This window comes from Somniosus microcephalus, chromosome 13 (genome assembly GCF_052327205.1).
Source record: "Somniosus microcephalus isolate GS21.2 chromosome 13, FLI_Smic_1.0, whole genome shotgun sequence".
NCBI classification, from domain to species: domain Eukaryota; kingdom Metazoa; phylum Chordata; class Chondrichthyes; order Squaliformes; family Somniosidae; genus Somniosus; species Somniosus microcephalus.
In genome coordinates this window covers 113475317-113502645 of record NC_140999.1, presented here as the reverse complement: position 1 = coordinate 113502645, position 27329 = coordinate 113475317, and the positions used below count along the sequence as shown (strand labels likewise).

General features: G+C 54.2%; 1 protein-coding gene and 1 pseudogene across 1 annotated transcript; both read left to right on the top strand.

The window, feature by feature from the left end:
• Positions 1 to 10791: 10791 nt before the first annotated feature.
• On the top strand, positions 10792 to 17268 carry LOC147108558 (uncharacterized; the record flags this gene model as incomplete). The annotated part of the gene is made up of 3 exons (XM_086004283.1): positions 10792 to 11298; positions 11783 to 11902; positions 17245 to 17268. Coding segments are annotated over 3 exons (651 nt in total), but the record flags the coding sequence as incomplete, so codon positions are not given.
• Positions 17269 to 19608: 2340 nt separating this feature from the next.
• Positions 19609 to 23504, top strand: LOC147108557 (uncharacterized; annotated as a pseudogene).
• The last annotated feature ends 3825 nt before the right edge of the window (positions 23505 to 27329 follow it).

The window sequence follows — 27329 nt, the reverse complement described above, 5'->3', positions numbered from 1 at the left end:
CACTGTTGGAAGGTTGGTACTGAGGGAGCGCTGTACTTTTGGATGGTCAGTGCGGAGGGAGAGCTGAACTGTCGGAGGGTCGGTACAGAGGGAGCGCTGCACTGTTGGAGGGTCAGTACTGAGGGAGCGCTGCACTGTAGGACGGTCGGTACTGAGGGAGCGCTGCACTTTTGGAAGGTCAGTACTGAGGGAGTGCTGCACTGTTGGAGCGTCAGTAATGATGGAGTGCTGGTCTGTCGGAGAGTCGGTACTAAGGGAGCGCTGCACGCTGGTAGAGTCAGTACTGAGGGTGCGCTGCACTGTCGGAGCGTCAGTACTGAGGGAGCGCTGCATGGTTGGAGGGTCGGAACTGAGGGAGCGCTGCACTGTTGGAGGGTCGGTACTGAGGGTGCACTGCACTGTTGGACGGTCGGTACAGAGGGGGTGCTGCATCGTCGGAGGGCCGGTACTGAGGAAAGGCTGCACTGTAGGAGGGTCAGTACTGAGGGAGTGCTGCACTGTTGGACTGTTAGTACTGAGGGAGCACTGCACTGTCGGAGGATAAGTACTGAGGGAGCATTGCACTGTTGGAGGGTCAGTACTGAGGGAGCGCTGCACTGTTGGATGTTCAATACTGAGGGAGCACTGCATTGTTGGAGGGTCGGTACAGAGGGAGCGCTGCACTGTTGGATGTTCAATACTGCGGGAGCGCTGCATTGTCGGTGGCTCGGCACTGAGGGACCGCTGCACTGTTGGAAGGTTGGTACTGAGGGAGCGCTGTACTTTTGGATGGTCAGTGCGGAGGGAGAGCTGAACTGTCGGAGGGTCGGTACAGAGGGAGCGCTGCACTGTTGGAGGGTCAGTACTGAGGGAGCGCTGCACTGTAGGACGGTCGGTACTGAGGGAGCGCTGCACTTTTGGAAGGTCGGTACTGAGGGAGTGCTGCACTGTCGGAGCGTCAGTAATGATGGAGTGCTGGTCTGTCGGAGAGTCGGTACTAAGGGAGCGCTGCACGCTGGTAGAGTCAGTACTGAGGGTGCGCTGCACTGTCGGAGCGTCAGTACTGAGGGAGCGCTGCACGGTTGGAGGGTCGGTACTGAGGGAGCTCTGCACTGTTGGATGGTCAGTACTGAGGGAGCGCTGCACTGTTGGAGTGTTGGTACTGAGGGTGCACTTCACTGTTGGACGGTCGGTACTGAGGGGGCGCTGCATCATCGGAGGGTCGGTACTGACGAAAGGCTGCACTGTAGGAGGGTCGGTACTGAGGGAGCACTGCACTTTTTGACTGTTAGTACTGAGGGAACGCTGCACCGTCGGAGGATAAGTACTGAGGGAGCACGGCACTGTTGGAGGGTCGGTACTGTGGGAGTGCTGCACTGTTGCAGGCTCAGCACTGAGGGAGCGCTGCACTGTCGGAGAGGCTGTACTGAGGGAGCGCTGCACTGTCAGAGGGTCATTAATGAGGGAGCGCTGCTCTGTTGGAGGGTCAGAACTGAGGGAGCGCTGCCAAGTCTGAGGGTCATTGTAATGATATCAGCAAATAGTGATGGTATTTGCCTGTTTGATTATGATGCCTTACCAGCATAGTTGCCTGATTGATTACTTATGCCTGACCAGCAGAGGGCATGTGACAGAGTCAAGCAGTTTAGTTTTAGTTTTGTTTTAGATGGATTTCTAGCATGGTGTCTCCTGTAAGGCTGTTAACCAGAGTTGAACAAACTTTAGATTAAAAGACATTCTCTTTCATAAATGTCTCGGCATTGAACCCACAAAGAGATCGATACATGGTGTCAGAAGTGATTGAAAGAGATGAAGAGGAAAAATCTGAAGTTAAATCAGCTCTCCACATGTTAGCAAGCCAAAAGAGAACATCGTTACTTACCATTGGAGAATAGCTAACGAAGTGAATAAATGGAAGGTTTACACCCACCGGCGAAGCTTCAGTTGACAGGTAATGTGGTGAAAATTGGAGGAGATTCAAACAACGTTTAGAGTTGTATTTAGCGGCAATCGGAGCTGACGAGAAAAGTGATAAAAAGAAATCGTCAGTGTTCTTACATGTCGTGGGTGATGAAGCGCTGGAGGTATATAATAACTTCACATTCGCTGCTGATGGAGACAGTATGAAGCTAGATAAAATAATGGAACAGTTTGAGGCCAACTGCATACCTAAACGTAACGTGACGTTTGAGAGGCACAGATTTTTCACATGTGTACAGAAAACGGGAGAGACTAATGATCAGTATGTGACTGAACTGAGAAACAGAAGCAAAACATGTGAATTTGGGGGACTGACAGACTCACTGATAAAAGACAGACTGGTGTGTGGTATTCCAGATAATGGTCTAAGGGAAAGACTGCTAAGAGAGCAAGATCTAGACCTGGGAAATGCCATAGCACTGTGTAGGGCTACAGAGACTGTGAAGTCGCAGGCAAAGGAGCTGTTCAGTGACAGTAGCTGCAACGTGGATGCAGTGAGTAAGAACGGACACAAACCGTTAAACAAAAAGAGCGCCAATGTGAAAAAAGAGGCGTGGCCAGTGAACGAAAATGAAAGGGCCAAAAAGTCATGTAATCGATGCGGTACACAGCAGCCACCAAAATAGTGTCCAGCATATGGTAAAACATGCAATAGATGCAACAAAAACAACCATTATGCCCGTTGCTGTAAGAACCAAGCGCAACAAAGCAAGGTCCATGCAGTAGATGAAAGCAAGATAGAGGAGTTATATGTAGATGTTGTGTCTGAAAACAAAAAAGAAAAAAGAGACTGGATGTTGACACTAAAAGTGAATGACATACATATTCCATTTAAATTGGATACTGGAGCACAAGTTAATGTGATATCAGAGACTGATTTTAAGAAAATTAGACCCAGACCAAAGATACATGGAATCAAAGTGAAAGTGACAGGATACTCAGGTACTGATATACCAGTGAAAGGAAGATGCATTGTCAAAGTAACACACAAGGACAGAGAGCACACGCTAGCATTAATCGTGGTGCCAAAGGATGTGCAAGCCATACTAGGTTTAATAGCCTGCGAGAGACTGAACCTGGTAAAGAGAGTCCTCGTTGTGGAAAGCGAAGGAGAGACAGTCTATGATGAACTCATGAAAGAGTACAACGACCTATTTCAGGGTCTAGGCTGCCTTCCAGGAGAACACACGATCAGAGTAGATTAAAGTATGCCAACGGTCATACATCCATGCAGAAAAGTTCCGTTTGCTCTTCAAAAGCAACTGAAGGCAGAGTTGGACAGAATGGAAAGCCTGAACATGATTCAGAAGATAGATGAGCCAACTGAGTGGGTGAGTTCCCTCATCGTTGTGGACAAAAAGAATGGAAAGCTCAGAATTTGCCTGGATCCAAGAGATCTAAACAGAGCAATAAAGAGAGAGCACTTCAAGCTTCCTACATGTGAGGAAATCATGGCACAGTTTGCAAATGCAAAGTATTTCAGCAAGTTAGATGCATCATCAGGATTTTGGCAGATGAAATTGGACGAAGCAAGTTCAAGACTGTGCACGTTCAACAGTCCATTTGGCAGATACAGATTCCTAAGGTTACCATTTGGCATTGCCTCAGCTCCTGAAGTGTATCACAAAACTATCCATATGATCTATGAGCACCTGGAGGGAGTTGATACATCGATGGATGACATCATAGTATGGGGAACCACGAGAACTGAGCATGACGAGAGACTGAAAAAAGTGCTGGAAGCAACAAGGAAAACAAACCTGAAGCTGAATAGAGAGAAATGCCAGCTCGGGGTGACAGAACTGACATTCGTGGGAGATATCCTTAGCAGTGAGGGCATCAGACCAGATCCCAGAAAGGTGTCCACCATTGAGAATATGCCAAAGCCACAATGCAAAAAGGACATGCAGAGGTTTAATGGAATGATCAACTACATGGGTAAATTCATATCCAACCTCTCAGAAAAGATGGTGCCACTGAGAAGACTAACTGAAAAGAACATAGAATGGGAATGGAATCATGAGCATGAGAAGTCATGGAGCGATCTAAAGAAACTGCTCACAGAGGAACCAGTTCTGAGGTTTTATGACTCAGCGAGACCCATCAAGATATCATCAGATGCATCACAGAGTGGGCTCGGTGCCGTTCTTCTGCAAAAATATGACTACTGGCAACATATTGCATATGCATCGCGCTCAATGACAGACGCGGAGACGCGATATGCTCAAATAGAAAAGGAGCTGCTCAGCATCACATACGCCTGTGAAAGATTTCACCAGTTTGTGGCAGGACAAGCAATCAGTGTAGAGACTGACCATAAGCCCTTGATTGCATTGTTCCAAAAGCCACTAAATAGCTGTCCGCTTAGAATACAAAGAATGATGATCAGGCTGCAACGCTATACACTGAATGTTGCGTACACACCGGGTAAGCTGATGTATACAGCAGACACGTTGTCCAGAGCTGTAGACCCAAGTGAGCCCGCAAACACCAAAATGGATGAAAAAGTGAACGCCTACGTGGACATGATCACAAGTGCACTGCCCATAGCAGATGCAAAAATGGAGCTCATAAAGACTGAGACAAACAAAGATGAAACAATGAGACGACTGAGGAAAAGCATCTTGGATGGATGGCCCAACATGAAGCAAGACTGCTCACCTGACATGGCAGAGTACTGGAACTGCAGGGCGGAACTATCAGTGGTCGAAGACATCATCTACAAAGGAAGTAAAATAGTTATCCCAAAGAGTCTGAGAAAAGAGATGCTAAAAAGGATCCATGGAGGACATCTGGGAATCGAAAAGTGTAAGAAAAGAGCACGAGAGGTGATGTACTGGCCACGAATCAACCAAGATGTGACAAATGAGGTGTCAAACTGCACAATATGCCTGAAATATCGAGCAAGCAATCTGGTAGAACCACTAAAGCCACACCCAGCGCCAGACTGACCTTACCAGAAGGTAGGCGCTGACCTATTCGTATGTCAAGGGAAGGACTATCTTGTAGTCACAGACTATTACTCCCTGTATCCAGAGGTTTGTAGACTGTACACCACCACTGCAGATGCTGTGATAACATGTATGAAAGCCATATTCTCCAGACATGGCGTGGCAAGCGAGGTCTTCACAGACAACGGTCCCCAGTTTTACAATGCAAGTTTCCGACACTTTGCCAAAGAGTGGGACTTTGTCCACACAACGTCAAGTCCTCACTTTCCACAGTCCAATGGTCTAGTGGAAAAATCGGTCCAGACAGTGAAAAGACTGATGTACAAGGCAAAAGACAGTGGAACTGACTTCTACCAGAGCATGCTTGTATACCGCACAACGCCGCTCGAGTGTGGTATGTCACCAGCCCAACTCCTGATGGGATGTCTGCTAAGGTCAAACCTACCCATCCCGGAGAACCTCCTGAAAACAAAAGAGGGGGAGAAATTGAGGAAGTTCAAAGAACAACAGAAAGAAAAGCAAAAGTACTACTATGGCAGAGGAACACAAAATCTACCTGAACTCCACACTGGTGACCAAGTAAGGTTCAAAGACAAAACAAACATATGGACTCAGAAAGGAACTGTCCTGAGTGAAGTTCAACCAAGATCATACACCATTCAGAGAGATGAGGGTGCTGTTCTGCGAAGAAATCGTCGAGATCTTCTCATGGGACCAGCCACAGCAGGTCAAAAGACTGATACTGTTGCACAACCTGATCACACAGCTGAGAAACCATCATTGGAGGCAACAACTCAGATTCAAGGAAAATCAATCAGAAAATCCTCAAGACGCATGAAGCCTCCTGAGAGACTCATTGAGCATATTTAAGGACTATTGTTATAGAAGGAAGTAATGTTATCTTATTCTTTCTTCAAGTTCTAGTGTATTTACATTTTTCATGTGAACACACAAAGCAAGGTTAAAAAACCTTGATCATGATAATGATAATGTAAGTTCATTAAGTGTTACAGTTAAAATGCAGATTAATACAAAGAAAACATGTTGTTAGTTCAAAGTAAAATACTTTTGTTTTAAGAAAGGGAGATGTATTGATATCAGCAAATAGTGATGGTATTTGCCTGTTTCATTATGATGCCTTACCAGCATAGTTGCCTGATTGATTACTTATGCCTGACCAGCAGAGGGCATGTGACAGAGACAAGCAGTTTAGTTTTAGTTTCGTTTTAGATGGATTTCTAGCATGGTGTCTCCTGTAAGGCTGTTAACCAGAGTTGAACAAACTTTAGAATAAAAAAGACATTGGCCTAGAAATTCAGTCTGGACACTTTTGGGGCGCTAAAGTCGGGCGTTCGCTAAAGTTAGCGCCCGCCGGAAAGTGTAGGCCACTTCGCCGAAATTCAGTAGATTTGCCCAGAGTTTGGGCGAGCGCTGAAACTGGCGTTGCAATGCGATCTTCAGGCGCTAAGCCGGAGATGCGGCCTGATAATGCCGAGGCCGGGCACAGCGCAGGTGCGGGCATGTTTTGATTGACAGCAGACACCCTGATGCCGGCCAGCTCTTAAAGGGGGAAGGGTCGACTTTGACTGCTGCCATGCCCTGCATAGTGGAGCCCTGCAGCTAGGCCTCAACACTGCTGGTGGGCCAAAATAGCGCCTGAAGCCATGGAGAGGGCCCATGAATGAGCGCAGCGCTTCTCAGAGCATGCTCTGAGGGTGCTGGTTGATGGTGTGGAAAACAAAAGAGAGATCTTGTGCCCGGACAGTGGCAAGAAGGCTCCCAGGAGGCAGTACAGGAAAGCCTGGAAGAAAATCGCCCGCAGGGTGTCATCCACCTGCGATGTCCCCAGGAGTGCGGACCAATGCCGGAAGAAGTACAACGACCTCACTCGGTTGGTAAAGGTGAGTACCCTTTCCAGTGTCCTCCTCATCCTTGCATGTGCACCTCACATTATGGGCAAAGGGACCTCAAAGGCCGAATGGGCAGCCCTCCTCCCGCAGCTATGGCACTGGCATGATCATCAATAGCACTTTCTGCACTTAACACACTGGCCAAGCTATTCGACCATGGGAGGCAGTGCACACAGCAACAGGGCACCACACTGGCCAAGCTATTCCACATGGGAGGCAGTGCACACAGCAACAGGGCACCACACTGGCCAAGCTATTCCACCATGGGAGGCAGTGCACACAGCAACAGGGCACCACACTGTACTTACAGGCCGTCCTTTCTCTTGCAGGCCAAGCTGGCGCGGAATTTGAGGAGCCAGTCTGTCACCGGTGGAGGCCGTCCCGAGTACCAGGCGCTCAGTGAGCTGGAGGAGAGCATGGCTCGACTCATGCGTGGCCGGGTGACTGGCCCTGTTGCCATCGGAGATGCGGACCCTGTACTGGGACCCACTGGTAAGGACATGACCGGTTGGACCTCTCTCGTTGCCCTTGCGCTTCAGATCTACATCCTTTCCCACTGTCCGACAAATGCGCATAATGCCACCACTCAGGCCTCCCTCGCTGACGCCCTGTCCTCACTCTAAAGCTACTCTTGTGCCTTCCTGCTTTCAGCTGGTGAGGAGGAGGTGGTCCCTCAAGCTCAGAGTGCCAGGCCCTTGGAGGAGGAGGACGACGAGGACCAGGAGGAAGGCGGCACATCGGGGGAACCCTCATCCGCGCCAGGGGATGGCAATGGAGGGGAGACGTCTGGCCTGCAGGAGAGCCAGGGGGAAGTGTTGCAGGGGAGGGCAGTTCCTGGGCCCAGTGGTGTTGATGCACGCGGGAAGGGTCGGGCAGCACGGCGGCCTTCTCCCCAGAGGGGGGAGGTGTTGCAGGGGAGGGCAGTTCCTGGGCTCAGTGGGGTCGACGCACGCGGGAAGGGTCGGGCAGCTCGGCGGCCTTCTCCCCAGAGGGAGAGTCCACCCTCCAGTCCGGAGACGGTCCTCGCCCAGGAGGTGCGCCTCCTCGATGAGATGTCGGCGGCGTCGGAGCGGCGCCACCAGGAGTTCATGGGGGTTGTGCAACAGATGCCTCAGGCCATTGAGTCCCTGGCTCATAGTGTGGTCGCTTTCAGCGAATCACAGGCCAGGGGGGTCGAACAACTCGCGGCAGCGCACGACAGGGGTGTCCAGCAACTCGCGGCAGCGCAGGACGTGAGTCGCGAGTACATGAGTGGTGCCATCCAGACACTGGCAGAGCTGATGCGGGCACATACCAGGGCAGTTCGGGCACTCACTTCTGCCACACTCGCTGTGGCGCGGAAGCATCGCCAGGGCACCCGCCGCCCTGCTGCAGCACAGCGGTCTGGCCTCCACCAGCTTGCTGCGCCTGATGCACTGCCAGCCCGGCCGAGTGCCAGTGTCTCTGGCGAACAGCGCACGCCTGCCATCAGCCAGCTTGCCCCCATTGGTGCAGCCGACACTGCCACTCCCCCAGCCAAGGTGCGACGAGCTGCTGCTGAGACTGATGCTGGCCAGCCACAGCTGCAGCAGTCAACAGCCGGCACCTCCCGGGCCGGACCCCCAAGGGCATCTGCCGACACGCATTGTCGCCCTCATGAGCCTTCCCCCAGCCTTGCCACAGCCACAGGGCCCAGGTTGAGGCGGAGCAGCAGGTCGGGCAGGGGCCGGAGAAGCCTGTCTAAGGACTCGCCCTCTCGGCACACCCAGTAGAGTGTGGTGATAGCGGTTTTTTTTATATGGGGGGGCTTGTGTTCTGGGGGGGGATTATTTTGGTAAGGCCGAAGATCAAGGCATTTTTTGTTTTTATGGGGGTGTTTGTGTTGTGGAGGGGGGGCCTATTTTTGTAAGGCCGATGATGAAGGTCATTTGGATGGGCAAGTTTTGTTAGTCCTCCCCAGGTTTTGGGAGTGACAGATGTTTTTGACTGTTTTTTGGGGGTCTTGTCTGTTTTTCTGTTTCATGTGGGAAGGGCCCTGAGTTTGTGAAATAAAGCTTTTTATTTATTCAGCATGTCCAGGTGTCATGTTTCAAGTGGTTGTTGCGTTAACCGGCTGAGGGCTTGCGGAGCGGCTGCCTTCAGGTGCGTTCATTGCCACAGGCCATTCCCTGACAGGGGGCCTAGAAGTGTCGTTCAATAAGCCGCCGGCGGACGGCCCTTGGACCTTGTGGCTCCCTCCTGGGCTGGTACTCCTCCTCCTCCTCCTCCTCCTCCTCATGGTCCTCCTGCTCGTCCTCCTGAGGTGGTGGTGCAATGTCAGGTGGCAGTGCCTGAGTCCTGCGGATAGCCAGGTTGTGCAGCATGCAGCACACGACGACGAACTGGGAGACTCTATCCGGCGAATACTGTAGAGATCCGCCGGAACGATCCAGGCAGCGGAACCGTTGCTTGAGGACGCCTATCATTTGCTCTATGATGTTCCTTGTGGCTTGATGGCTTTCGTTGTATGCCTCCTCCGCTGGAGTCCTGGGCGCGCGGAGCGGGGTCATGAGCCATGTACACAAAGGGTAGCCCTTGTCCCCGATAAGCCATCCCCTTGGTGGAGGCTGTGCCTCGAACATGTCAGCCACAGTAGTCTGGCGCAGGATAAATGCATCGTGGCTGCTTCCTGGAAAGCGGGCATTGACAGCTAGGATGCGCTGCCTGTGGTCACACACCAGCTGTACATTGAGGGAATGGTAGCCCTTCCGGTTGCGGTAATCCTCGGCATTGTCGATAGGTGCCCGCATAGCCACATGCGTGCAGTCAATGGCGCCCTGCACCATGGGGAAGCCCGCGATCCTGCCAAATCCGACTGCACGCTGCTCCTGCCTCTGTAGGGTCATGGGGAAGGAGATGAATTGGTGTCTCCTCGCGAAAAGTGCATCGGTGACCTGCCGGATGCAGCGATGCGCGGCGAACTGGGAGATGTTCGCTATGTCCCCTGCAGCGGCTTGGAAGGAGCCGCTTGCATAAAAGTTCAGAGCCACCGTGACCTTCACTTCCACCGAGAGAGACGTCCTGCACATCAGCTGTGGACGCAGGTCTCTGTGAAGCAGCTGGCAGATCTCTGCAACCACCTCCCTTCTGAAGCGCAGCCTCTTAACACAGTGCGCCGCAGGCATGGTGAGATAGGACACCTGCTGCCGGTATTGCCTGAGTGGGTAAGGCCTACGTTGCCGACGCCTGATGGCCCCTCTGCGTCTAGGCATGGCTGGCCCTCTCTCACAGCGTCTGCGAGCCCTTCGCACATAATGCTGCAACTGAGGGTTGGACCCCCATACAGCCCCCATAATAAAGTTGCAAACAGTGAAATCACAATGATTCAAATGTCAAAGCTCTGGCCAGAAGCCAAAAATACCTCTCCTATGTTGTCCCAAATCAGTAAGCTCTGTCCCTTGGTCTCTGTCCAGAAATCCAAAGCAGTAAAGTCATTGTAGCAAAATGGCTGGGCTTTATAGGTCAGTGTAAGTGCCCTTTAATTAGCGCTCCCCGAGGCCCACAGGGCCTCTGTTGTGTTCCACTTCACAGTTCTTAACAGCGCCACGCCCACATTGGGCGGGCGCCACTGAATTTCCGGTTTGGGGCGCACAAACAGCGTTGCACGACGAAATGACGTCATATGCTGCGCGCGCAGCTGAGCGGGCGCAAACACTTTGCGCCTGCGCTAAATGTCAACTGAATTTGGGCGTAGGCGCAGATCGGTCTGCGCCCGGGCGCTAAGTGCCTAGCGCTGGAAATATACCCCTCTTAAGGCATTAACGGCTGGCGAACGCAACTGAATTTCTAGGCCCTTCTCTTTCATAAATGTCTCGGCATTGAACCCACAAAGAAATCAATACAGTCATTACTGAGGGGTCGCTGCAGTCGGAGGGTCAGTACTGTGGGAGCGCTGCTCTGTCGGAGGGGCAGTACTGAAGGGACGCTGCACGGTTGGAGGGTCAGTACTGAGGGAGTGCTGCATTGTCGGAGGGGCAGTACAGAGGGAGTGCTGCACTGTGGGAGGGGCAGTACAGAGGGAGCGCTGCACTGTGGGAGGGTCAGTACTGAGTGAGTGCTGCACTGTCGTAGGGTCAGTACTGAGGGAGCACTGCGCAGTGGGAGGGTCAGTAATGAGGGAGCGCTGCACTGTCGCAGTGTCAGTACTGAGGGAAGGCTGCACTGTTGGAGTGTCAGTACATAGGGAGCGCTGTGCTGCTGGAGGGTCTGTACTTAGGGAATGCTGTGCTGTTGGAGGGTCAGTACTGAGGGAGCGCTGCACTGTCAGAGGGTCAGTACTGAGGCAGCGATGCACTGTTGGAGGATCAGTACTGAAGGAGCGCTGCACGGTTGGAGGGTCGTTACTGAGGGAGCGCTGTAATGTAGGAGGGTCGGTACTGAGGGAGCGCTGCACTGTAGGAGGGTCGGTACTGAGGGAGCGCTGCACTGTTGGAGTGTCAGTACTGAGGGAGTGCTGCTCTGTCAGAGCGTCAGTAATGATGGAGTGCTGCTCTGTCGGAGAGTCGGGACTAAGGGAGCGCTGCTCGCTGGGAGAGTCAGTGCTGAGGGTGCGCTGCACTGTCGGAGCGTCAGTACTGAGGGAGTGCTGCACTGTTGGAGGGTTGGTACTGAGAGAGCAGTGCACTGTTGGAGGGTCAGTACTGAGGGAGCGCTGCACGGTTGGAGGGTCGGTACCGAGGGAGCACTGCACTGTTGGAGGGTCGGTACTGAGGGTGCACTGCACTGTTGGAGGATAAGTACTGAGGGAGCACGCCACTGTTGGAGGGTTGGTACTGAGGGAGCGCTGCACTGTCGGAGAGGCTGTACTGAGGGAGCGCTGCACTGTCAGAGGGTCATTAATGAGGGAGCGCTGCACTATTGGATGGTCAGAACTGAGGGAGCGCTGCACTGTCTAAGGGTCATTACTGAGGGAGCGCTGCAGTCGGAGGGTCAGTACTGTGGGAGCGCTGCACTGTCGGAGGGGCAGTACTGAGGGAGCGCTGCACTGTCGGTGGGTCAGTACTGAGGGAGTGCTGCATTGTCGGAGGGTCAGTACTGTGGGAGCGCTGCACTATCGGAGGGGCAGTACTGAGGGAGCGCTGCACTGTCGGAGGGTCAGTACTGAGGGAGTGCTGCATTGTCGGAGGGGCAGTACTGAGGGAGCGCTGCACTGTGGGAGGGTCAGTAATGAGGGAGTGCTAAACTGTCGGAGTGTCAGGACTGAGCGGGGGCTGCACTGTTGGAGGGTCAGTACTTAGGGAGCACTGTGCTGTCAGAGTGTCTGTACCTAGGGAACGCTGTGCTGTTGGAGGGTCAGTACTGAGGGAGCACTGCACTGTTGGAGGTTCGGCACTGAGGGAGTCCTGCACTGTAGGATGGTCGGTACTGAGGCAGCGATGCACTGTTGGAGGGTCAGTACTGAGGGAGCGCAGCACTGTTGGAGGATCAGCACTGAGGGAGTGCTGCACGGTTGGAGGGTCATTACTGAGGGAGCGCTGTACTGTTAGATGATCAGTACGGAGGGAGAGATGCACTGTTGGAGGGTCGGTACTAAGGGAGCCCTGCACTGTCGGTGGGTAAGTACTGAGGGAGCACTGCACGGTTGGAGGGTCGGTACAGAGGGAGCGCTGCACTGTTGGAGGGTCGGTACTGAGGGAGCATTGCACTGTTGGAGGGTCAGTACTGAGTGAGTGCTGCACTGTTAAATGTCCAATACTGAGGGAGCGCTGCACTGTAGGAGGGTCGGTACTGAGGGAGCACTGCACTGTTGGAGGGTCAGTACTGAGGGAGTGCTGCACTGTTGGAGGGTCAGTACTGAGGGAGCACTGCACTGTCGCAGCGTCAGTAATGATGGAGTGCTGGTCTGTCGGAGAGTTGGTACTAAGGGAGCGCTGCATGCTGGTAGAGTCAGTACTGAGGGTGCGCTGCACTGTTTGACTGTCAGTACTGAGGGAGCGCTGCACTGTCAGAGAGTCATTAATGAGGGAGCGCTGCACTATTGGATGGTCAGAACTGAGGGAGCGCTGCACTGTCTGAGGGTCATTACTGAGGGAGCGCTGCAGTCAGAGGGTCAGTACTGTGGGAGCGCTGCACTGTCGGAGCGGCAGTACTGAGGGAGCGCTGCACTGTTGGAGAGTCAGTACTGAGGGAGTGCTGCATTGTCAGAGGGTCAGTACTGAGGGAGAGCTGCACTGTGGGAGGGTCAGTAATGAGGGGGCGCTAAACTGTCGGAGTGTCAGTACTGAGCGAAGGCTGCACTGTTGGAGGGTCAGTACTTAGAGAGCGCTGTGCTGTTGGAGGGTCTGTACTTAGGGAATGCTGTGCTGTTGGATGGTCAATACTGAGGGAGCGCTGCATTGTCGGAGGGTCGGTGCTGAGGGAGCGCTGCGCTGTTGGAGGATCTGTACTGAGGGAGTCCTGCACTGTAGGATGGTCGGTACTGAGCCAGTGATGCACTGTTGGAGGGTCAGTACTGAGGGAGCGCTGCACTGTTGGAGGATCAGTACTGAGGGAACGCTGCACGGTTGGAGGTTCGTTACTGAGGGAGCGCTGTACTGTTAGATGGTCAGTACGGAGGGAGAGATGCACTGTTGGAGGGTCGGTACCAAGGGAGCTCTGCACTGTTGGTGGGTAAGTACTGAGGGAGTACGGCACGTTTGCAGGGTCGGTACTGAGGGAGCGCTGCACTGTTGGAGGGTCGGTACTGAGGGAGCATTGCACTGTCAGATGGTTGGTACTGAGGGAGCATTGCACTGTTGGAGGGTCAGTACTGAGGGAGCGCTGCACTGTTGGATGTTCAATACTGAGGGAGCGCGGCATTGTTGGAGGGTCGGTACAGAGGGAGCGCTGCACTGTTGGATGTTCAATACTGCGGGAGCGCTGCATTGTCGGAGGCTCGGTACTGAGGGACTGCTGCACTGTTGGAAGGTCGGTACTGAGGGAGCGCTGTACGTTTGGATGGTCAGTACGGAGGGAGAGCTGAACTGTCGGAGGGTTGGTACAGAGGGAGCGCTGCACGGTTGGAGGGTCAGTACTGAGGGAGTGCTGCATTGTCGGAGGGTCAGTACTGAGGGAGTGCTGCACTGTCGGAGGGTCAGTACTGAGGGAGTGCTGCACTGTTGGAGTGTTGGTATTGAGGGAGCTCTGCACTGTTGGAGGGTCAGTACTGAGGGCGTGCTGCACGGTTGGAGGGTCGGTACTGAGGGAGCGCTGCACTGTTGGAGGGTCGGTACTGAGGGGGCGCTGCATCGTCGGAGGGTCGGTACTGAGGAAAGGCTGCACTGTAGGAGGGTCAGTACTGAGGGTGTGCTGCACTGTTGGACTGTTAGTACTGAGGGAGCGCTGCACTGTCGGAGGATAAATATTGAGGGAGCATGGCACTGTAGGAGGGCCAGTACTGAGGGAGCGCTGCACTGTTGCAGGCTCAGCACTGAGGGAGCGCTGCACTGTTGGAGAGGCTGTACTGAGGGAGCACTGCACTGTCAGAGGGTCATTAATGAGGGAGCGCTGCACTGTTGGAGGGTCAGAACTGAAGGAGCGCTACCAAGTCTGAGGTTCATTACTGAGGGATCGCTGCAGTCGGAGGGTCAGTACTGTGGGTGCGCTGCTCTGTCGGAAGGGCAGTACTGAGGGGGCGCTGCATGGTTGGAGGGTCTGTACTGAGGGAGTGCTGCATTGTCGGAGGGCCAGTACAGAGGGAGCGCTGCACTGTGGGAGGGTCAGTACTGAGGGAGTGCTGCACTGTCGGAGGGTCAGTACTGAGGAAAGGCTGCACTGTTGGAACATCTGTACTTAGGGAGCGCTGTGCTGCTGGAGGGTCTGTACTTAGGGAATGCTGTGCTGTTGGAGGGTCAGTACTGAGGGAGCGTTGCACTGTCCGAGGGTCAGTACTGAGGGAGTGCTGTACTGTCAGTGCGTCAGTAATGATGGATTGCTGCTCTGTCGGAGAGTCGGGACTAAGGCAGCACTGCACGCTGGGAGAGTCAGTGCTGAGGGTGCGCTGCACTGTCGGTGCGTCAGTACTGAGGGAGTGCTGCACTCTTGGAGGGTTGGTACTGAGGGAGCTCTGCACTGTTGGAGGGTCAGCACTGAGGGAGCGCTGCATGTTTGGAGGGTCGGTACAGAGGGAGCGCTGCACTGTTGGATGGTCGGTACTGATCGTTCGCTGCACTGTTGGACGGTCAGAACTGAGGGGGCGCTGCATTGTCGGAGGGTCGGTACTGAGGAAAGGCTGCACTGTAGGAGGGTCGGTACTGAGGGAGCGCTGCACAGTTGGACTGTCAGTGCTGAGGGAGCGCTGCACTGTCGGATGATAAGTAATGCGGGAGCACGGCACTGTTGGACGTCAGTACTGAGGGAGCGCTGCACGGTTGGAGGGTCAGTAGTGAGGGAGTGCTGCATTGTCGGAGATGCAGTACAGAGGGAGCACTGCACTGTGGGAGGGTCAGTACTGAGGGTGTGCTGCACTGTCGGAGGGTCAGTCCTGAGGGAGCGCTGCACTGCGGGAGGGTCAGTAATGGGGTAGCGCTGCACTGTCGGAGTGTCAGTACTGAGGGAAGGCTGCACTGTTGGAGCGTCAGTACATAGGGAGCGCTGTGCTGCTGGAGGATCTGTACTCACGGAATGCTGTGCTGTTGGAGGGTCAGTACTGAGGGAGCGCTGCACTGTTGGATGGTCAATACTAAGGGAGAGCTGCATTGTCGGAGGGTCGGTACTTAGGGGGCGCTGCGCTGTTGGAGGATCGGTACTGATGGAGTCCTGCACTGTTGGATGGTCGGTACTGAGGCAGCGATGCACTGTTGGAGGGTCCGTACTGAGGGAGCGCTGCACTGTTGGAGGATCAGTACTGAGGGAGCGCTGCCAAGTCTGAGGGTCATTACTGAGGGGTCGCTGCAGTCGGAGGGTCAGTACTGTGGGAGCGCTGCACTGTCGGGGAGTCAGTACTGAGAGAGCGCTACACTTTGGGAGGGTTAGTAATGAGGGAGCGCTGCACTGTCGGAGTGTCAGTACTGAGGGAAAGCTTCACTGTTGGAGCGTCAGTACTTAGGGAGCGCTGTGCTGCTGGAGGGTCAGTACTGAGGGAGTACTGCACTGACGGAGGGTCAGTACTGAGGGAGTGCTGCACTGTCGGAGGGTCATTACTGAGGCAGCGATGCACTGTTGGAGGATCAGTACTGAGGGAGCGCTGCACGGTTGGAGGCTCGTTACTGAGGGAGCGCTGTACTGTCGGATAGTCAGTACGGAGGGAGAGATGCACAGTTGGAGGGTCAGTACTGAGGGAGCGCTGCACTGTCGGAGGGTCGGTACTGAGGGATCGCTGCACTGTTGGAGGGTTGGTAATGAGGGAGCGCTGCATTGTCGGAGGGTCGGTACTGAGGGAGCGCTGCACTGTTGGAGGGTCAATACTGAGGGAGGGCTGCTCTGTCGGAGGGTCAGTTCCAAGGGAGCGCTGCACGGTGGGAGAGTCAATACTGAGGGAGCGCTGCACTGTCGGAGGATCAGTACAGAGGGAGCGCTGCACTGTTAGAGGGTCAGTACTCAGGGAGCGCTGCACTGTCGAAGGGTCAGTACTGAGGGAGCGCTGCACTGTTGGAGAGTCGGTACTGATGGAGCGCTGCACTGTTGGAGGGTCGGTACTGAGGGAGCGCTGCACTGTCGGAGGGTAAGTATTCACGGAGCGCTGACTGTTGGATGTTCAGTACTTAGCTAGCACTGCACAGTTGGAGGGTCGATACTGAGTGAGCTCTGCACTGTTGGAGGGTCAGTACTGAGGGTGCGCTGCATGGTTGGAGGTTCGGTACTGAGGGAGCGCTGCACTGTTGGAGGGTCGGTACTGAGGGTGCACTGCACTGTCGGAGGGTCGGTACTTATGGAGTGCTGCATTGTTGGAGTGTCACTACTGAGGGAGCGCAGCACTGTTGGAGGGTCGGTACTGAGGGTGCGCTGCATTGTCAGATGGTCGGTACTGAGGGAGCGCTGCACTGTATGAGGGTCGGTACTTAGGGAGCGCTGCACTGTTGCAGGGTCTGTACTGAGGGAGCGCTGCACTGTCGGAGGTTCAGTAATGATGGAGTGCCGCTCTGTCAGAGGGTCAGTACTGAGGGAGCCCTGCAATGTTGAACGGTCAGAACTGAGGGAGCACTGCATTGTCGGAGTGTCTGTACCCGCCTCTCTTGACCAGCAACAGTTTGCCTGTCGTGCAAACAGATCAACGGAGTATGCAATCACAACTGCTCGACACTCTGCACTGAATCACTTAGATGGTAAAGAGACCTACATCAGAATGCTGTTCATAGACTACAGCTCAGCATTCAACACTATCGTCCCCAACAAGCTGGCCACCAAACTCCACACTCTTGGCCTGAACACTTCCCTCTGCAACTGGACCCTGGACTTCCTAACAACCAGACCCCAGTCTGTCAAATTAGGTAACCACAGCTCCCCCCTCCTGACCCTGAACACGGGGGCCCCACAAGGATGTGTGCTGAGCCCCCTCCTCTACTCCCTCTTCACCCACGACTGTGTGGCTGTTCATGGTTCCAACACCATCATCAAGTTTGCGGATGATACCACGGTAGTAGGCCAGATCACCAACAACGATGAGTCAGCCTACAGGGAGGAGGTCCAGCATCTCATGAAGTGGTGCGCCGATAACAACCTGGCCCTTAACATCAAGAAAGCCAAAGAAATCATTGTGGACTTCAGGAAGTCTAAAGGCGGAAGTCACACCCCCATCCACATCCATGGGGCTATGGTGGAAAGGGTGGACAGCTTTAAGTTCCTCGGAGTCCACATCACGGAAGACCTCTCCTGGTCCCTCAATACCTCCTCTCTGGTGAAGAAGGCCCAGCAGCGCCTATATTTCCTAAGGAGGCTGAAGGGATGTAACCTGTCACCCTTGATCCTCTCTAACTTTTACCGCTGCACAATAGAGAGCATCCTGACGAACTGTATCACAGTATGGTATGGCAGCTGTAGCTACTATGACCGGAAAGCCCTGCAGCGGGTAGTCAAAACTGCCCAACGCATTACCGGCACCCGGCTACCGACCATAGAGCACATATACCAGAAACGCTGTTTACGGAGGTCACGGACCATCATCAAAGACCCTACCCACCCCAGCCACAGTCTGTTCGCCCTCCTGCCATCTGGGAGACGCTACAGATGCATTCGCACCCGAACAGCTTCTTTCCCAGGGCTGTCATCCTACTGAACTCCACAAATAAATTCTAAAGCCTGCACATCTGCCAATGCACTTTATTATGGTTATGTTTATGTTAATGTATTACAAGCCAAATGAATGTTGAATGTTTAAATGTCTCAATCTAAATGTACACTCTCGTGAGCCGCAAGCCTACATTTCGTTGTACTGCTGCACTAACAATGACAATAAAGTTGATTATGATTATGATTATGATATGAGGAAGCGCTGCATTGTCGGAGTGTCGGTACTGAGGGAGCGCTGCACTGTTGGAGTGTCAGTACTGAGGGAGCACTGCACTGCTGGAGGGTCAGTACTGAGAGAGTGCTGCACTGTTGGATGATCAGCATTGAGGGAGCACTTCACTTTTAGAGACTCAGTACTCAGGGAACGCTGCACTATCGGAAAGGCTGTACTGAGGTAATGCTGTGCTGTTGGAGGGTCAGTACTGAGGGCGTGCTGCACGGTTGGAGGGTCGGTACTGAGGGAGCGCTGCACTGTTGGAGGGTCGGTACTGAGGGGGCGCTGCATCGTCGGAGGGTCGGTACTGAGGAAAGGCTGCACTGTAGGAGGGTCAGTACTGAGGGTGTGCTGCACTGTTGGACTGTTAGTACTGAGGGAGCGCTGCACTGTCGGAGGATAAATATTGAGGGAGCATGGCACTGTAGGAGGGCCAGTACTGAGGGAGCGCTGCACTGTTGCAGGCTCAGCACTGAGGGAGCGCTGCACTGTTGGAGAGGCTGTACTGAGGGAGCACTGCACTGTCAGAGGGTCATTAATGAGGGAGCGCTGCACTGTTGGAGGGTCAGAACTGAAGGAGCGCTACCAAGTCTGAGGTTCATTACTGAGGGATCGCTGCAGTCGGAGGGTCAGTACTGTGGGTGCGCTGCTCTGTCGGAAGGGCAGTACTGAGGGGGCGCTGCATGGTTGGAGGGTCTGTACTGAGGGAGTGCTGCATTGTCGGAGGGCCAGTACAGAGGGAGCGCTGCACTGTGGGAGGGTCAGTACTGAGGGAGTGCTGCACTGTCGGAGGGTCAGTACTGAGGAAAGGCTGCACTGTTGGAACATCTGTACTTAGGGAGCGCTGTGCTGCTGGAGGGTCTGTACTTAGGGAATGCTGTGCTGTTGGAGGGTCAGTACTGAGGGAGCGTTGCACTGTCCGAGGGTCAGTACTGAGGGAGTGCTGTACTGTCAGTGCGTCAGTAATGATGGATTGCTGCTCTGTCGGAGAGTCGGGACTAAGGCAGCACTGCACGCTGGGAGAGTCAGTGCTGAGGGTGCGCTGCACTGTCGGTGCGTCAGTACTGAGGGAGTGCTGCACTCTTGGAGGGTTGGTACTGAGGGAGCTCTGCACTGTTGGAGGGTCAGCACTGAGGGAGCGCTGCATGTTTGGAGGGTCGGTACAGAGGGAGCGCTGCACTGTTGGATGGTCGGTACTGATCGTTCGCTGCACTGTTGGACGGTCAGAACTGAGGGGGCGCTGCATTGTCGGAGGGTCGGTACTGAGGAAAGGCTGCACTGTAGGAGGGTCGGTACTGAGGGAGCGCTGCACAGTTGGACTGTCAGTGCTGAGGGAGCGCTGCACTGTCGGATGATAAGTAATGCGGGAGCACGGCACTGTTGGACGTCAGTACTGAGGGAGCGCTGCACGGTTGGAGGGTCAGTAGTGAGGGAGTGCTGCATTGTCGGAGATGCAGTACAGAGGGAGCACTGCACTGTGGGAGGGTCAGTACTGAGGGTGTGCTGCACTGTCGGAGGGTCAGTCCTGAGGGAGCGCTGCACTGCGGGAGGGTCAGTAATGGGGTAGCGCTGCACTGTCGGAGTGTCAGTACTGAGGGAAGGCTGCACTGTTGGAGCGTCAGTACATAGGGAGCGCTGTGCTGCTGGAGGATCTGTACTCACGGAATGCTGTGCTGTTGGAGGGTCAGTACTGAGGGAGCGCTGCACTGTTGGATGGTCAATACTAAGGGAGAGCTGCATTGTCGGAGGGTCGGTACTTAGGGAGCGCTGCGCTGTTGGAGGATCGGTACTGATGGAGTCCTGCACTGTTGGATGGTCGGTACTGAGGCAGCGATGCACTGTTGGAGGGTCCGTACTGAGGGAGCGCTGCACTGTTGGAGGATCAGTACTGAGGGAGCGCTGCCAAGTCTGAGGGTCATTACTGAGGGGTCGCTGCAGTCGGAGGGTCAGTACTGTGGGAGCGCTGCACTGTCGGGGAGTCAGTACTGAGAGAGCGCTACACTTTGGGAGGGTTAGTAATGAGGGAGCGCTGCAATGTCGGAGTGTCAGTACTGAGGGAAAGCTTCACTGTTGGAGCGTCAGTACTTAGGGAGCGCTGTGCTGCTGGAGGGTCAGTACTGAGGGAGTACTGCACTGACGGAGGGTCAGTACTGAGGGAGTGCTGCACTGTCGGAGGGTCATTACTGAGGCAGCGATGCACTGTTGGAGGATCAGTACTGAGGGAGCGCTGCACGGTTGGAGGCTCGTTACTGAGGGAGCGCTGTACTGTCGGATAGTCAGTACGGAGGGAGAGATGCACAGTTGGAGGGTCAGTACTGAGGGAGCGCTGCACTGTCGGAGGGTCGGTACTGAGGGATCGCTGCACTGTTGGAGGGTTGGTAATGAGGGAGCGCTGCATTGTCGGAGGGTCGGTACTGAGGGAGCGCTGCACTGTTGGAGGGTCAATACTGAGGGAGGGCTGCTCTGTCGGAGGGTCAGTTCCAAGGGAGCGCTGCACGGTGGGAGAGTCAATACTGAGGGAGCGCTGCACTGTCGGAGGATCAGTACAGAGGGAGCGCTGCACTGTTAGAGGGTCAGTACTCAGGGAGCGCTGCACTGTCGAAGGGTCAGTACTGAGGGAGCGCTGCACTGTTGGAGAGTCGGTACTGATGGAGCGCTGCACTGTTGGAGGGTCGGTACTGAGGGAGCGCTGCACTGTCGGAGGGTAAGTATTCACGGAGCGCTGACTGTTGGATGTTCAGTACTTAGCTAGCACTGCACAGTTGGAGGGTCGATACTGAGTGAGCTCTGCACTGTTGGAGGGTCAGTACTGAGGGTGCGCTGCATGGTTGGAGGTTCGGTACTGAGGGAGCGCTGCACTGTTGGAGGGTCGGTACTGAGGGTGCACTGCACTGTCGGAGGGTCGGTACTTATGGAGTGCTGCATTGTTGGAGTGTCACTACTGAGGGAGCGCAGCACTGTTGGAGGGTCGGTACTGAGGGTGCGCTGCATTGTCAGATGGTCGGTACTGAGGGAGCGCTGCACTGTATGAGGGTCGGTACTTAGGGAGCGCTGCACTGTTGCAGGGTCTGTACTGAGGGAGCGCTGCACTGTCGGAGGTTCAGTAATGATGGAGTGCCGCTCTGTCAGAGGGTCAGTACTGAGGGAGCCCTGCAATGTTGAACGGTCAGAACTGAGGGAGCACTGCATTGTCGGAGTGTCTGTACCCGCCTCTCTTGACCAGCAACAGTTTGCCTGTCGTGCAAACAGATCAACGGAGTATGCAATCACAACTGCTCGACACTCTGCACTGAATCACTTAGATGGTAAAGAGACCTACATCAGAATGCTGTTCATAGACTACAGCTCAGCATTCAACACTATCGTCCCCAACAAGCTGGCCACCAAACTCCACACTCTTGGCCTGAACACTTCCCTCTGCAACTGGACCCTGGACTTCCTAACAAACAGACCCCAGTCTGTCAAATTAGGTAACCACAGCTCCCCCCTCCTGACCCTGAACACGGGGGCCCCACAAGGATGTGTGCTGAGCCCCCTCCTCTACTCCCTCTTCACCCACGACTGTGTGGCTGTTCATGGTTCCAACACCATCATCAAGTTTGCGGATGATACCACGGTAGTAGGCCAGATCACCAACAACGATGAGTCAGCCTACAGGGAGGAGGTCCAGCATCTCATGAAGTGGTGCGCCGATAACAACCTGGCCCTTAACATCAAGAAAGCCAAAGAAATCATTGTGGACTTCAGGAAGTCTAAAGGCGGAAGTCACACCCCCATCCACATCCATGGGGCTATGGTGGAAAGGGTGGACAGCTTTAAGTTCCTCGGAGTCCACATCACGGAAGACCTCTCCTGGTCCCTCAATACCTCCTCTCTGGTGAAGAAGGCCCAGCAGCGCCTATATTTCCTAAGGAGGCTGAAGGGATGTAACCTGTCACCCTTGATCCTCTCTAACTTTTACCGCTGCACAATAGAGAGCATCCTGACGAACTGTATCACAGTATGGTATGGCAGCTGTAGCTACTATGACCGGAAAGCCCTGCAGCGGGTAGTCAAAACTGCCCAACGCATTACCGGCACCCGGCTACCGACCATAGAGCACATATACCAGAAACGCTGTTTACGGAGGTCACGGACCATCATCAAAGACCCTACCCACCCCAGCCACAGTCTGTTCGCCCTCCTGCCATCTGGGAGACGCTACAGATGCATTCGCACCCGAACAGCTTCTTTCCCAGGGCTGTCATCCTACTGAACTCCACAAATAAATTCTAAAGCCTGCACATCTGCCAATGCACTTTATTATGGTTATGTTTATGTTAATGTATTACAAGCCAAATGAATGTTGAATGTTTAAATGTCTCAATCTAAATGTACACTCTCGTGAGCCGCAAGCCTACATTTCGTTGTACTGCTGCACTAACAATGACAATAAAGTTGATTATGATTATGATTATGATATGAGGAAGCGCTGCATTGTCGGAGTGTCGGTACTGAGGGAGCGCTGCACTGTTGGAGTGTCAGTACTGAGGGAGCACTGCACTGCTGGAGGGTCAGTACTGAGAGAGTGCTGCACTGTTGGATGATCAGCATTGAGGGAGCACTTCACTTTTAGAGACTCAGTACTCAGGGAACGCTGCACTATCGGAAAGGCTGTACTGAGGTAATGCTGCGCTGTTGGAGGGTCAGTACTGAGGGAGCGCTGCACTGTCGGAGTTGCAGTACAGAGGGAGCGCTGCACGGTTGGAGTGTCAGTACTGAGGGAGCGCTGCGCTGTTGGAGGGTCAGAATTGTAGGAGTTTCGCAAAATTCCCCTGAAAACAAGAGAAACATTGGTCCACATCGTGGATGAAGATTTATGTGTTTTGAATTGCCTCTGGGTCAGATCAATGTTTTAAAGCATGCTCAGAACCACGAAAGACTGCTGAGCTGGGCTGAGCTGGACTACAACGGAATCGAGGAAATTCGTGGAAGTATTCACACACATTGAGAAGAATATCTTGATTAAAACTTGTGCTTTTGAGCCCGGTCAAACACAGAGGTTTACAGCTTGTAATGTGTTTGTGTGAAAGACCTGTCAATCAAACCAGGGAGGTCAGGAGTTGCCCACTTGACCCGAGGCCACAGAGACAGTTTATTATGGCTGGCTATGTTCAGCAACCAATCACAGTCAGCTAAGCAGCTTGTAATGTGTTTGTGTGAAAGACCTGTCAATCAAACCAGGGAGGTCAGGAGTTGCTCACTTGACCCAAGGCCACAGAGACAGTTTATTATGGCTGGCTATGTTCAGCAACCAATCACAGTCAGCTAAGCAGCTTGTAATGTGTTTGTGTGAAAGACCTGTCAATGAAACCAGGGAGGTCAGGAGTTGCCCACTTGACCCGAGGCCACAGAGACAGGTTGTTATGGCTGGCTATGATTCAGCAACCAATCACAGTCCTTTTTTTGTGTACTGGCCAGACAGAACGGCAGGAGAATGAAAGACCTGTCAATCAAACCAGGGAGGTCAGGAGTTGCCCACTTGACCCAAGGCCGATTATGGCTGGCTATGTTTAAACAAGCAATTCAGCAACCAATCACAGTCCTTTTGTTTGTGTACTGGAACTTTAGGCGGGAATTTTTCCAGACATAACGGCAGCAGCACACTGGTATAAAGATAGCTACTGAGAAGCTATCAGGCCTCTTTTTACTTCGCTGGACCACAGGTGAGCAGAGTGTTCTGACTCCTCAACAAGACAACCTAGCAAGGAGTTTGGGGTGATGATTTAAGGGAATTGCTAAGATTGTTTAAATAACATTGTAGCCATTGTATCCCTCGTTTTTGCCATCTGTACCCCCTTGTTATATACTTTTACTGCATTTACTGTGTTCGTGTGGTACAGTTTATATTTGATTATGGTTCTTTCGTTTAATAAATTTTGACTTTGCTCATATCCGAACCCAATTGTCCGCTTTAAAATCATTAATTGTAAGTCCACCAGTCAGAACTGAAAGGTGGGGTAGCGATTCGGAACCGCTGTTAAAATTGGTTTACAGTGCAGCAGGCAAAAGGCTGCTGGCCAGGTATGTTACCATAAACCAAAGAATAGATGCCCCCCTACAGAACTGAGGGAGCGCTGCACTGTCGAAGGGACAGTACTGAGGGAGTGCTGCACTGTCAGAGGGTCAGTACTGAGGGAGTGCTGCACTGTGGGAGGGTTAGTAATGAGGGAGCGCTACACTGTCGGATGGTCAGTACTGAGGGAGGGCTGCACTGTCGGAGAGTCAATACTTAGGGAGCGCTGTGCTGTTGGAGGTTCAGTACTGAGGGAGCGCTGCACTGTTGGATGGTCAATACTGAGGGAGCGCTGCATTGTCGGAGGGCCAGTACTGAAGGAGCACTGCACTGTTGGAGGGTCAATACTGAGGGTGCGCTGCACGGTTGGAGAGTCAGTACTGAGGGAGCGCTGCACTGTCGGAGGGTCAGTACTGTGGGAGCGCTGCACTGTTGGAGGGTCAGTACTGAGGGAGCGCTGCACTGTCGGAGGGTCAGTACTGAGGGAGCGCTGCACTGTCGGAGGGTCGGTACTGATGGAGCACTGCACTGTTGGAGGGTCGGTACTGAGGGAGCGCTGCATTGCCGGAGGTTCAGTAATCAGGGAGCACTGCACTGTTGGATGTTCAGTACTGAGGGAGCGCTGCACGGTTGGAGGTTCAGTACTGAGGGAGCGCTGCACTGTTGGAGAGTCGGTACTGAGGGAACGCTGCACTGTTGGAGGGTCAGTGCTGAGGGAACGCTGCACTGTTGGAGGGTCGGTACTGAGGGAGCACTGCAATGTTGGAGGGTCGGTACTGGGGGAGCGCTGCACTGTCGGAGGTGCAGTACAGAGGGAGCGCTGCACTGTTGGAGTGACAGTGCTGAGGGATCACTGCGCTGTTGGAGGGTCAGAACTGAGGGAGCGCTGCACTGTCAGACAATCATTACTGAGGGAGGGCTGCACTGTCGGAGGGGCAGTACTGAGGGAGCACTGCACTATCGGAGGGTCAGTAATGAGGGAGCGCTGAAGAGTCGGAGGGTCAGTACTGAGGGAGCCCTGCATCGTCGGAGGTTCGGCACTGAGGGAGCGCTGCGCTGTTGGAGCATCGCTACTGAGGGATGCTGCACGGTTGGAGGGTCGTTACTGAGGGAGCGCTGTACTGTCGTGATGGTCAGTACGGAGGGAGAGATGCACTGTTGGAGGGTCGGTACTAAGGGAACTCTGCACTGTTGGTGGGTAAGTACTGAGGGAGTGCTTCACAGTTGGAGGGTCGGTACTGAGGGAGCGCTGCACTTTTGGAGGGTTGGTACTGAGGGAGCACTGCACTGTTGGAGGGTCGGTACTGAGGGAGCGCTGCACTGCCGGAGGGTCAGTAATCAGGGAGCACTGCACTGCTGGATGTTCAGTAGTGAGGGAGCGCTGCACGATTGGAGGTTCGGTACTAAGGGAGCGCTGCACTGTTGGATGGTCGGTACTCAGGGAGAGATGCACTGTTGGAGGGTCAGTACTGAGGGAGCACTGCACTGTTGGAGGGTCGGTACTGAGGGAGCGCTGCATTGTTGGAGGGTCGGTACAGAGGGAGCGCTGCACTCTTGGAGTGTCAGTACTGAGGGAGTGCTGCACTGTCGGAGGATCAGTACTGAGGGAGCACTGCAATGTTGGAGGGTTGGTACTGGGGGAGCTCTGCACTGTCGGAGGTGCAGTACAGAGGGAGCGCTGCACTGTTGCAGTGTCAGTACTGAGGGATCGCTTCGCTGTTGGAGTGTCAGAACTGAGGGAGCGCCGCACTGTCAGACGGTCATTACTGAGGGAGGGCTGCACTGTCAGAGGGGCAGCACTGAGGGAGCACTGCGCTATCGGAGGGTCAGTACTGAGGGAGCGCTGAAGTGTCGGAGGGTCAGTACTGAGGGAGCGCTGCGCTGTTGGAGCATCGCTACTGAGGGATGCTGCACTGTTGGAGGGTCGGTACTGAGGGAGCGCTGTACTGTTGCAGGGTCGGTACTGAGGGAGCGCTGCACTGCTGGAGTTTCAGATCTGAGGGATGCTGCACTGTCAGAGGTGCAGTACTGAGGGAGCACTGCACTGTTACAGGCTCTTTACTGAGGGAGCGCTGCACTGTCGGAAAGACTGTACTGAGGGAACGCTGCACTGTCAGAGGGTCATTAACCAGGGATCCTGCTGTCGGAGGGTCAGTAATGAGGGAGCGCTGCACTGTGGGAGTGTCTGTACTGAGGGAATGCTTCACTGTTGGAGCGTCAGCACTTAGGGAGCGCTGTGCTGCTGGAGAGTCTGTACTTAGGGAATGCTGTGCTGTTGGATTGTCAGTACAGAGGGAGCACTGCACTGTCGGAGGGTCAGTACTGAGGCAGTGATGCACTGTTGGAGGATCAGTACTGAGGGAGCGCTGCACGGTTGGAGGGTCGTTAATGAGGGAGCGCTGTACTGTCGGAGGGTCTGTACTGAGGGAACGCTGCACTGTCGGAGGGTCGGTACTGAGGGAGCTCTGCACTGTTGGTGGGTAAGTACTGAGGGAGCGCTGCACAGTTGGAGGGTCAGTACTGAGGGAGCGCTGCACTTTTGGAGGGTCGGTACTGAGGGTACGCTGCACTGTTGGAGGGTCGGTACTGAGGGAGCGCTGCACTGTTGGAGGGTTGGTAATGAGGGAGCGCTGCATTGTCGGAGAGTCGGTACTGAGGGAGTGCTGCACTTTTGAGTGTCAGTACTGAGGGAGGGCTGCACTGTTGGAGGGTTGGTACTGAGGGAGCGCTGCATTGTCGGAGGGTCGGTACTGAGGGAGCGCTGCACTGTCAGAGGGTCAGTAATGATGGAGTGCTGCTCTGTCGGAGTGTCAGTTCTAAGGGAGCGCTGCACGGTGGGAGAGTCAATACTGAGGGAGCGCTGCACTGTCGGAGGGTCAGTACTGAGGGAGCACTGCACTGTTGGAGGGTCAGTAGTCAGGGAGCGCTGCACTGTCGAAGGGTCAGTACTGAGGGAGCGCTGCACTGTTGGAGGGTCGGTACTGATGGAGCGCTGCACTGTTGGAGGGTCGGTACTG